The 11265-nt window shown below is 48.1% G+C and overlaps 5 protein-coding genes across 5 annotated transcripts; 3 read left to right on the top strand and 2 right to left on the bottom strand.

Annotated features, from left to right (window-relative positions):
* Positions 1-969: 969 nt before the first annotated feature.
* BT62DRAFT_920333 (uncharacterized protein) lies at positions 970-2560 on the top strand (the record flags this gene model as incomplete). Its single annotated transcript, XM_043184216.1, has 4 exons — positions 970-1453; positions 1796-1821; positions 2106-2246; positions 2390-2560. 4 exons carry the CDS (start codon positions 970-972, stop codon positions 2558-2560), a joined length of 822 nt encoding a protein of 273 aa, XP_043039134.1.
* Positions 2561-3214: 654 nt separating this feature from the next.
* On the bottom strand, positions 3215-3972 carry BT62DRAFT_1006662 (uncharacterized protein; the record flags this gene model as incomplete). Its single annotated transcript, XM_043177265.1, has 3 exons — positions 3215-3536; positions 3584-3762; positions 3835-3972. The coding sequence occupies 3 exons, from the start codon at positions 3970-3972 to the stop codon at positions 3215-3217; spliced, it is 639 nt and encodes a 212-aa protein (XP_043039133.1).
* Positions 3973-4298: 326 nt separating this feature from the next.
* On the top strand, positions 4299-5457 carry BT62DRAFT_1006661 (uncharacterized protein; the record flags this gene model as incomplete). The annotated part of the gene is made up of 2 exons (XM_043177264.1): positions 4299-4941; positions 4991-5457. The coding sequence occupies 2 exons, from the start codon at positions 4299-4301 to the stop codon at positions 5455-5457; spliced, it is 1110 nt and encodes a 369-aa protein (XP_043039132.1).
* A 585-nt stretch (positions 5458-6042) lies between these two features.
* On the top strand, positions 6043-6890 carry BT62DRAFT_1006660 (uncharacterized protein; the record flags this gene model as incomplete). Its single annotated transcript, XM_043177263.1, has 3 exons — positions 6043-6521; positions 6571-6684; positions 6779-6890. 3 exons carry the CDS (start codon positions 6043-6045, stop codon positions 6888-6890), a joined length of 705 nt encoding a protein of 234 aa, XP_043039131.1.
* A 1679-nt stretch (positions 6891-8569) lies between these two features.
* BT62DRAFT_169253 (uncharacterized protein) lies at positions 8570-9720 on the bottom strand. Its single transcript, XM_043179912.1, has 2 exons — positions 9616-9720; positions 8570-9563 (listed from the first exon to the last, which is right to left on the bottom strand). The coding sequence occupies exon 2, from the start codon at positions 9553-9555 to the stop codon at positions 8704-8706; it is 852 nt and encodes a 283-aa protein (XP_043039130.1). The 5' UTR covers positions 9556-9563; positions 9616-9720; the 3' UTR covers positions 8570-8703.
* Positions 9721-11265: the final 1545 nt, after the last annotated feature.

Raw genomic sequence — 11265 nt, 5'->3', positions numbered from 1 at the left:
CTCGACACCTCGCATTGAACGGAGCGGCAGCGCTTTGGCCACAATACAAACGGCAACTACTTTTGTGCTCAAACAATGATTGGACTGCCACTGCCACCGCACCGCCGGTTGCCACCCTTTAATTCCACACCGAATGTGAACTTTAGATATTGACAATCGACTTGAGTTCGTGGCCTCCAACGACTGCTACACACTGTGCCAGTTTTTTTCTTGCCCAGTATTGTCTCCTGGTGAGCAGTGGAACTGATCAAGGGGAATGCTCATAGATTAACGTTGTAAACAGGACAGACGGCTCTCCGCTGCCCACGATGCGACCACGAATATCACACGCCTCACACCCGAACGGTCCGCCACTGGCTGAGGGACCACGCCAGAAGAAACGTTATTGGCCGTGTGGAGAGTATCCGCCAGACGATGACAGAAGCGCGCACCGAGCTACTACAGCATGATACCCACATCGCCCACCTCCGTGCCACTCTCTCACAGCCCGACACCGAGCGCGCCAAGCTAGAAGATTTCATTCATACCACGAGACTCTGCTATCCCTCCATTCGCCGGGTCCCGACAGCGATCCTGACTCTCATTTTTGCAATGATCAGAGCTTGCACGACCGCATCCGCATCAAACAGACCTCCGCTCTATACGTCCATCGCTCGAAGGGTTTACCCCCCACCATAGACTACACCGGCGACACAAGTATATTCTTCGTCAACCTTTTTCAAAGGAAGGGGAGCGCGTGAAACACCTCAGGCTACAACTACCCCGACAAGTATCTTTTCAGCGCACGACTCTGTACAGGGCTCTCGTTACGCCTTGCTATAAAGTATCAAATTCCATTCCACGGGACAGCATGCAGCCACCGTAGAATGGTACCAGGAGCTAGAAACAATTTTCGGGGCTCCGCGTCTCCGTACGATCACATTTGGGCGCGCATCCACACCCTTCCTGCTGGACTTGTTAGAGTGTGAAATGGATACCAGAATTCACATACGGCACCTCATTCTGAAAGAATTAATCGGTCGCCTATGGTTTATTCCCGAGTTCTTGAACCATTTAACTGAGCTGGAGCATCTTACGACGGAGATCACGAATCAGACGTGGTGGGTGCAGTGTAAATCAGGGGAGACCCCTCCGGTGTATTGCGAAAGGCTAGCGTTCCTTTCTCTGGCTCTCGGAGCGAATATAGCCAGAATGCATCTCATCAAGCTGTTGAAGGTGCCGTGTCTTGTTCGACTAGAGATATACAATGCCGAGGAAGGACAATGCGAGATAGCGAGTACAATCGATTCCCTCATCGGGCTTGTCAGACGATCCTCATCTACTTTGAAGATGCTCGTAGTCCGAGATGTCTTCATGGCAAGGTTTCATCTCGCGCTGTTACTGGAGTTGGCACCGGGAATTCAGTCAGTCGTTGTACATGATACAGAAGATACGCCGTTCCCCGTCATCACAGGTCGGCTTTTGCGTCGATTAACGTTGATGCCAGATTCTCCGAATCTGAAGCCTATCCCCCAGCAGTTGATAACGCCAACATTCCGGAAAAGGCCCTGGCTCGGATGCAAAATAATACAGCTTGTTTTGTCTCGTCCAAACATGGCAACAGGTATCTCAGTCAAGTTTTCTGGCAGCACGAATCCATTTTGAGTCCTGCCAACACCCGCTGAAACTCGGTAGACAGCCAAAACTGCGGCCAGTACCCCCATAGAATTATAATGCCGTCACGCTTGTCACGGCGTATGGCCTGGCTCCCATCCTCCATACTGAGCACCTTGCCCCATATAAGGATCTGTCACAGGTTCGGTCATCGAGGTATCTGTCGGTGTAGGTGATGAAGCCAATGAGATGCATGGTAGTCAAAGCAGGGTCTTGGACGCTGTTGCCAATAGGGCGACGTAGCGCCACAGAGCTCGCGCGTTTCTTCCATCATCCGTTAGGGCGGTCCGATATTATATCCCTTTGCACGTACGAAGTCATGGTTGCCATAGGATACAAAGGCAAACACTTCACTTCTCCCTTGGACTGCTAGCACGGCAGGACTGCCTCCCTTGGGCAAGGCGAGAAAGGATTTTGCACTCTCATGACATATACAACTGAAATAGCAACAGAAAGCTCTCGAAGGATGTCCGAGGGCGCTTCTGAATCTCTGCCTAGACAAGCAGTTAACGATTCGACCACGTTTCTCACCATATGCAAAGCAATTTGGAACATCCCTCGCGAAATACCACACAGCCATCTACCTTCTTGATGTATGTTCGAATGGGTTGGAATGGGCATTGCAAGCTTTGGAACGACATTTGCTTGAGTTAATTCTCAAGGCCCTTCCCTTGCCTTCGAACCCACGGACCATGTATCGCCATCCCGTCCCGACTTTTATAATCGTCTCGTACAGCTTTGCGACGTGATCTACACCTTCCTCATACGACTCTCCATCATTGTTGCGGCTAACAAGGCAATAAGACGTGTCGGGAGATCTGGGCTGGAGGAGATTTTCACGCAAGCCGACAATCTATTCTATGAAGCCTGGAACATGCTTAGGGATCAAGTCCATGCTCGCTTGTAGTTCAGGACCAGTTTTATCACGAACGAATCCAGTAAAGATTGCTGCCTTAATCCCGAAGTACGACTCCAGTTCCAAGGGGTGATATGGCTGATTTTTCCCTCTCCAGTGTCCTCATAAATGCATCGCATCGAAACCTGTCAAGCGGTGCCTGTACCACTATTATTGCTCTCGCTATTGTCAGAAACAGGTGTGGCCCGAACACAAAGCAACGCGCCGAGGAGCTGGAAAAAATCATGGTAAAGCTTCCTTTACACAATGATCCTTTGCATCTAACACGGTCCGCAGAAGGCGACCCAATGCACATGACTGTAGTCTTGGGTCAAGGCGCCCTGCGTGTCAACTTCCGATTTTCTCCCTCCAAAGTCTTATGCAGAGCTGACGGTCGGCCATGAAACAAACCAAGACTGATAGATATCCGTTTATCGACTACGTCTGTCACGGACCAGCGAATCTGAATGTCACAAATATGGCGGCGGGGTGAACTTACTGTGAGGTCCCCAAGTCTTGAGTACGCAGGTCTGTAGGCTCGGTCTATGTCCGTTGTGTTAAGCCTCAGCTCTTGGCACAGATCCGCCATGCTACTAGCATTTCCTTGCGCTATCTTCCAACTTTCGTGTTCTCAATTGTAACGCGCTCTTCTTTGCGCTGCTTTCGTCAGTCATTGGCCGAAGGAATAGCATGGCTCATATATCGATTCGCACTCAAGAATTTAGCAAAATCGGAGTCTATATCATCATCGTTGTACGGATAAAGGTGGACAGTTATTCGCGCTGCGCCCCGCCCCCGCACATTCAACCGAATGTTTTGCGACGACGACGAAGATAACACTGACGAAAAGCACGCTTTTGTGTTCACGTATTCATCCGCCATTTTTATGGGGTAAAAACGTGTCACACACATCTTGGTCTCCACGCGGTATTTTTTCAATAGATTCTGATAGAGAATTCCCGCGTATACCCTTACCCTCCGTCGGAGGCTTCATGACGAACGCGTGTTTCTCAATCCTTCTTCAAAAGATCAAACCGTCCGTCTAAAATATGCCCAAGCCCTTTAAGAGACTCTTCATCGCATTGCGTACTCCAACCATCAACATGAAAATTCTCTCTGTCGCTGTTCTTCTGGCTTCGGCTCTGCTTGTCGCCGCTCATCTCAGTTCTCACGAGCCTATCAAATGCTCGCAGGCGAAGTTGGCCCGTTGCAACCTTGTCATCCAAGGGCGCTCGTCATGTCGGCGAAATGCAACGGAGACACATCTGATGTCGTATCAGCCGTACTTTGGGTTCACGGAGATCGTGAGACGAGAGGACCAATAATAACGTGGATTCTATCTCTTTGAAAGTATTGGTCGATGGATGGTTCCTCGAGTTGGCAGTGATTCCTATTGATGGGGAGGGATACTCAGATGGTGACATCGCGTATATATAATATTACCACTGGAGTTGACTCGAGTCGTCTTTCTTCGTTCAATTAGTTCACTCAGTACTATTTTACATTACAGAACTGTCCAGCGAAAAACCAACTCTATCTAGAAAATGATTTGGCACGATAGTATGGCTTTGTTCCATTTTTTTTTAGCTTGTGATGAGCAGCTTGCACTTGTCAGGAGCCGGCATCTCCGGTCCGATTTCCCGAATATCATCGTCATTGATCAAAAAAAAAACCTTTTTTCTCCTTTCCCCATCGCGTCCGAATCCTATCGAAGCCTCATCCTATCATTCTAACCAACGTCAGGATATAGATGCCAGGCTCTTGCGTTGTTCCACGGCACCTACTATTACCCAGGCGATATTTCAGTTCCTGCCGCATCACCCGTTCACGCAATGTCCCTGTCTTGTGGAGACCTACTCCTGAAGCCCCCGATAATGCTACCGCTCTCCATATTGGCCCATTCAATTTCGGCATGTCCGTCATAGAAAACATGCCTCGTTTTCGCCATCTCGAACACATTCAGTTCGAAAAATACACGATGGCGTATTTTGACGACCGACGGTTAACAGACATATTATCCCGGAGCTCAATCAAAAGCGCCTCCTTTACTTCATCGATATTTCGTACCCAACAGCATTTTTATAGTTTTCTACGCCTTTTTCCGATGCTGGAGGAGCTATCCTGCATAGATCTACATTTCAAGAAAAGGCCTCGGGCACATGAAATAGTTGAGGTTCGGTCCATTGGACCATCGCTTCGTCAGGTCATGGTTGATAGTGGAGACCTGTGGCAAGCAGCTTTAGACGGATCAAGGTTCGGTCCCATTGATAAGCTGCAAAAAGTCACTATCGTGGGCGTCGGACTTGACGATCTTGCCAAGGTTGCTCAGTTCCTTCGGAAAACAAAAAACACCCTGGAAGAGTTTTCTATGGGCCATTTGCATATCTTAGGCCGTACGTATCAGCTATGTCCACCTGTTACTCCTTGTCTGAATGTATCCAGATAAGCACAGCATTCACGTGCGTTGGAAGTCCAAGCGTGAACCTTTGATGCTCTCGCATTTAAGGAACCTTACTGTCGACATACATGGGAAGGAAAGGTTCACAGGACTTCCAGACACAGATATCGTGATAAGATGGTGGCTGTCCATGTTGCAGGATATGGCTAACGCGAATGAAGCACACCGTCTCGAGAACCTCACAATCATTGTGGGAATAAGCCGCTCGATAAGTTATATCCAGCAAAATGGAGGGGCGTCGTGGCAGGAATTTGATCGTTGCCTTACAAAAAAACAATTTTCTGCATTCAAGTCCTTCCACGTCGTTATCAAAGTGTTTTCGCCAATGCAGTTGAGAAGCGTTAACTATCGGAAGCAGATGATATTGGACAATTGTCCCCGACTGCAGGAGAAGGGGATGATTGACGTCGTGGTTCAATCTGTGGATTTACCGGAAGAGTCTGTCGGCTAGGGAGTTTGTAAAATCTGTGGTATGAATCTTATCCACTGTACTGGGCACTGGGAACTAGTCCTCTGTGCTAGCTCTGGGCAGTGTGGCATCATCCATGGAGCTGAGAGTGACTCATATCAGGGTGCGTTGCGTATGGATTAATTTCTGGCTTTCTTGTATCATGTCGCTGCCGGCTATGCGGCCCGGTCACCGAGAGCCTAGCAACACCGTTAATGCCTCTTTCAATTTTCTTCTTCTCTCTACGCTGGATGATTGAAGAAGGCGTCTCGTTGCCAGAATGATGAGTCAATACAAGGTGCACAAGTTACATTTTTCTCATCTCGGCCCATCTGAAAGGACGAGGACAGAAAGAAGCTACCAACGGATCCCTCTCAGCCCTCGTTGCGCTGTGCGGAAACGCTACCAAAGATGCAACCACGTTTCCCGTCATAATAATAAGTGCCATCTGCCAGCACCTTCTCACTACTCCCGTTCCCAGACTGACTCTGAATTCATCTCTTACGAGATGTGATGATTCTAATGTGCACAACATCCGTTCCTGTTTTCTCTGTCTACAAGCGGCGCTATCTGATGCTGTGCTCGAGAATGCATGCAACATCGCCCTTGTCTCCCGATTATGGCCAGACATGTCGCTGGATCACCTCCTTCCTTGATTTTCACGTCGTGGACGTATCTACTCTTTGCCTGGAGACGTTCCTCCAGAATCAAACCTTTTTCGATACGACCGATGCTATATTATCCTTATTGTTAGTGCTCTCGAACGCGTCCCCGATCTTAACTTGTATCCTCGAGACCGAAGACTTCATACGTTCCTTCACCCATTCCACCGTATGCCTTATGGCGATGTCCCAAAGCTCGTCCTTGCAGCCAATCGCAACGACAATCCTGACATGCTTTTGGAAACCGACGGGGGTTGGCATCCATCCAGCAATGGCCGTTATTCTACACGAAATGCCCTCACAAAGAATCGTCGCCTCGCTCCAAGGAGTCGTGCATCAAATACAAGAACTATCCATTACACCATCATCATTGCGCAACTTTGCCTATACCATCCATTTCTTCTGGTTTGTCACTGCAAAATCAGAGAGAATCGGTTTTCTGTACCTTATTCAGTGGATCTGCCATCTCCTATCTCGTATCACGGCGAAACTACGCCAATTACCTCCTCCCGAGATTGATTGAGACCTCGAGGCGGCATTCTTTACCTCTATGGTCTACCTTGTCGAGGTATGCTTCACCAGAGGCACAAAATAGCTTCTGCAAGGCCTCCAACATCATATATTGGAGCTCACTCTCAAATAGAAAACCGACCACAGACTAGGGCTGCGCACCGTACCGTACACGGTGTAGTACCATACAAATGGTCATTCGAGTGTGTTCGGCTTCGGTCCGTCTTCCGTATAACGGTCACCGAAAACCGTACAATACGGTGACGGTGCGGAGCCACAGACTCACCTCTGAGACAAGCGTTCAAAGCAAGATGCTCCGAAGGCTATCATTTAGCCGCAGTAAGATCCCCTTCGTAACCGATATGCGCTTTGCAAGGTTTCCAAAACCGTCAGTGAGCACGAACAACCGATGAAGACTGCTAACATTGATCGAGGGCTTTACTAGCTGCACCAGTGCTGACTGTGACTGCGGTTCACACAGACTGAGCGCCAGAGAACGCAGCTGTATCTTTAGCCTATTCGGAAGCCAGGCCGGCCCTTCCAAATTCTCGCAAGACGCAAGTCTTCGCAGGGTATCGCGGAGAGCGATAAATGCTTCATATGGTCACACTGCTGGAAAACAAAAGCGAGTTAAATGAAGGAAATACTATGGAATAAGGAGTTGACCGACTCGAGACTGGTCTGATTGGTAGATTTTCAAGGATCTCTGAAGCTACTTGGATACTGTAAGAGCTGGAGACGATGACTGGTATATTGAATATTCTGCTATCATCATCCGTTTGTAGTCCCCAAGCAAGCTCTTCCTTCGCTGCTTATCGACTATCCTCGTCATAGAGTATGCATCGAAGTTAGCCATCATCAGAATTGCTCGATATCATCTTGGACATGCACGATAGCGGCAAAGGATCGCGGTCTCGATGCCACCCGTCGAAGACTACTGTCTTACTGGAACTGCCAAACAGATAGAAGTTGTGAGCGACAAGATTGATGCTGACGATGAATTGGGTATGATAGTTCTTGATGCTACTAATATATAGCTCAGTCAATAAGTCTGCGAAACGATGTCATTCACGTTTGACACTGACCCACTGCCGTTAAGCACGGTGACCTACTTTGGTAATAAAATTCTGATTTGTCATTACCACACCGACGTTCTTCTCATTTCCTCAGCCTGGGCAAAGGAACTATCGATTAGCCTTTTTTGTGCAACTCACTACGATTCTGAATGAGCCCTTGTACGCAGACAGAGGGTGTGGTCAAGATTGCTGATCAGGCCTCAGGTGACATCCCATTGTTTCTACTTTCATATAATAGCCTAAGAGATAACGCAACCAACAAGTTGAGAAGCGCCCAGTGAGGAAGTGGTGGACAGTCTGAAGCGGGCCAATACAGAAGCCGGGCAGATCCGTTTCGGAATGTGCATGTGAGTTCTTCAGACTTCTTATCTCCAGTAGATTCTATACATTGACAGTAGCAGACAAAAAGAGTAAATGCGTGCATACTCTGAGAGGTTACTGATGACAAGATCGTGTACTAGAATCGTGTCATCGCTACGCTGAAGCATCCTTGCTGTAGAATGTCATGGGTGTACCCACTAGCCAGGATAACTAGCGGCAATCTAGAATTGCATGTGAGCAAGCCCCTCATGACAAGAGCGCCGGTGACAACGGCCTCACCTCCACAAAAAGAACTCCTTCCCTCGCTAACGTCGGCAGAATGTTCCTCACGTCATCTTCCACAGAACTCGAATACTCTCTCAAATGTCTCCATCGTGCCCTCCCACAATCATAGTTATCCAGCTTCACAATGATCTTTCTCAACGATCGTATCCCCTTCAGCGTTGCATCCAGGATAGCCCACTCATCAGCGTACGCTGTGATAACACCCGCGTAAAAGATCTCGAAGGTGACCTCTTCCAATACCTCGTGTTTAGCAAGCTCACTGAATGAGATGGTCAACCATCGTAACCAATCGACAGGCCTCGGATGCTGTTCCAGGTAAATCCACCAGAGCTTCATCTGTATCGAACGAAGTTGAGAAATATCCATCAGGTTCGATAATGGTTCTACAGATGTCATCAGATGCAGTTGTAGCTTAAACACAACCGGGGTTTACCTCCTAAATACACATCCAACACGAGGTGTTTCAAAGGAGTGTCATTCAGCTGCTTGAGTACTTCCTTCGTGATAAGCACGCGCTTCGTAGGATCTGCAGAGCCAGCTGCGAACACTGATAGTCGTCGGAGACGGCTAATATCGACCGAAGATTGCAAAAGCTGGACCAGCAGAAAGTACGAATGGTCATACAATCTGAGTGCTAGCGAATCCAGCTGTAATTTCAGTCCCGTTGAGAACGCAGTCCTCGACGGTGATTCCACATCTTTCCACGACACGGCGAAGAGGGATAAATGCTTGAGATGACCACCGCAGACACCCAAAAGGGTTAAGAAGTCCACAGAGTGAAGAAACGATCCTCCTCTGAGCTCGAGATGGGTCATTCGCGGAGAGCGAAGGGCAGCAAGGATAGTGTCCTGAATGCATGATGAAACGTCGTCCCAGTAATATTCACAGAAATCAAGTGACATGTTTTCGAGATTGATCAGTTTTTCCATGATGAGCGCGAGGAGCTGCGCATCGAGAAGTGGCGAGATCTCGATACCTCTCACGGGCGTAGCAACGTGAGGACAGGCACATATAAGCGCATGAAATTGTTCCATATCACGCTGGCTGTGTCCTTGCGCGTAGTAGTAGTGTCGTTTATTATTAGTAAAACAGATCTGAGAGTATATGTGGCGTTGTGAGGTATATGTCCAGGAACGGCTGACGAGGGCACATGCGCGTAGGGCAGCCTTATCGTTTTGGTTCTCGTCGATAATAGCGTCTATGAGCTCTGGCGGGAGTGTCCTGAATTTAGTGCAGTGCTTTTCCATGTTTGAAACTTAAAGCGAGTCAGATGTTAGAAATGTGCAGGAAAAGAAAAAATGACGGACAATAGAACCGGCCTTGCGATCGTGACTTTCCAATTCAAGGCGACTAGCTGCACGGTCTCTGAAAACTGGAAAGCAATAAGAGAGGTATACGTAGGAAACAGAAGGATTCGAATCCCCCGCTGCCACCCCCTTTTTAACAGTTTTCTGTTCTCATTTCTCCGCCTTCTGCCGAGATTCGGTCTAGGCCGCTGTATACCTACAACGCATGCCAAGTCTCGATGCGTACTGTTCCTTATCAGAGGAAACAGCAGAGTCGAAGAGCGGGCAGCCAAGACGGCAGTCTCCGCATCTACAGGTCATATCAGTGAGACGGAGAGAAAGAAGAGAAAATGTTACGTTACCTGCAAACTCAGACGGTCAAATTTCCGGACATGTCTCCTTCTACTCTTCTCTCTTCGGACAGCTGACGCCCTTCGAAGCGATCCCTGATGTCCTCTCCTGATTCTTTGTATCGTTCTCCCACGGATATGAACCATGCAGCTCCGAACAGGGTCAAAAAAGGAGACTTCCAAAGTTCCAGGACGCGAAGTCTCTTAACATCTAGATCCGGAATAAGATCGGCTTACAGTGGGCAACGAGGCAATGGACAAGGGCCTCCATCTGTACTGGACGCGTAATGAAATTAATAAGGACCTATGGTATCAACGGTTATCAGGACAAGAGCATGGATCAATAAAGTCGATGCGTGACGCTGTCGCACCTCAGCACCATCCAAAAGCTTCCCGGCTGTGCGATATCGTTCAAGGTTGCGTGTTCGAACAGACGGCACTGTACCACGAAACTCAAGGCTCTATTTTTACGTCCCTCGTGGATTGTCTGGTTTTGGTTTTGGCGTTTTTGTGGATGAGATGAGAAGACTGAGACAGTGGACTGTAAACCAAAGGTGGGCTAGCGAGATGGTGGATATACTATCAGAGACATCGGCTAACGGGCCGTATTCAGGTCGTCCGCATATGCAACCCTGCACACATAAACTCGGAGGCAACCTAGACCTGAATTGGTCCCTCTTCTTACGAGCAGAGGGACCTGTAAAATTCACCCCAGACATTTATGGGCGTTGGTGTCCAAATTGAGGCGTTTCCGGATTTGGGTTTTAGTTGTGTGGCCACGATCATTTACATTTCTTTCACGTCGCGTCGTGTCTATCTCTCTCGTCCGTCTGTCGAGCACTCCGTATCTCACCATGGAACCTCATAAAGGGTACGAAATTATTTAGACTAGAAAACTTCACTCAGAACACGAATTCCTTTCGCAATCCAACCCCGACTTGTTCTCCCATCAATCAATCTTTTCCGCAAATAATACTCAATGTATACCCTCTCAGCCATCTTTCAAGGTGATGAGCTATTGTAATAATACATCCGTAAGGTATTTTCAGTCTTATTCACTTCTATGATGCTCAAGTTCTTTTTAATGACAATATGACAGGTCCATCAAATACAATGTCACCTCTCACTGAAATAGCGCTGCTGGAGCGGTTTGCTCCCTTATCGTACCAAGAAAATCATTTTCCTGGTCTTTTACTCTCAGAATACCCATTTACTCTGCAGGAGCTATATACAGCCAATTCCGAATTCATCTTTCCAATATCACCACCTTTGACAGATGTATCGTCATCACCAGATATCTCCACTATCCAAGCACCCGAAA

Source organism: Guyanagaster necrorhizus, assembly GCF_019112545.1.
Source record: "Guyanagaster necrorhizus MCA 3950 unplaced genomic scaffold BT62scaffold_14, whole genome shotgun sequence".
Taxonomy (NCBI): Eukaryota; Fungi; Basidiomycota; class Agaricomycetes; order Agaricales; family Physalacriaceae; genus Guyanagaster; species Guyanagaster necrorhizus.
This window is presented reverse-complemented; position numbering and strand designations above follow the sequence as displayed.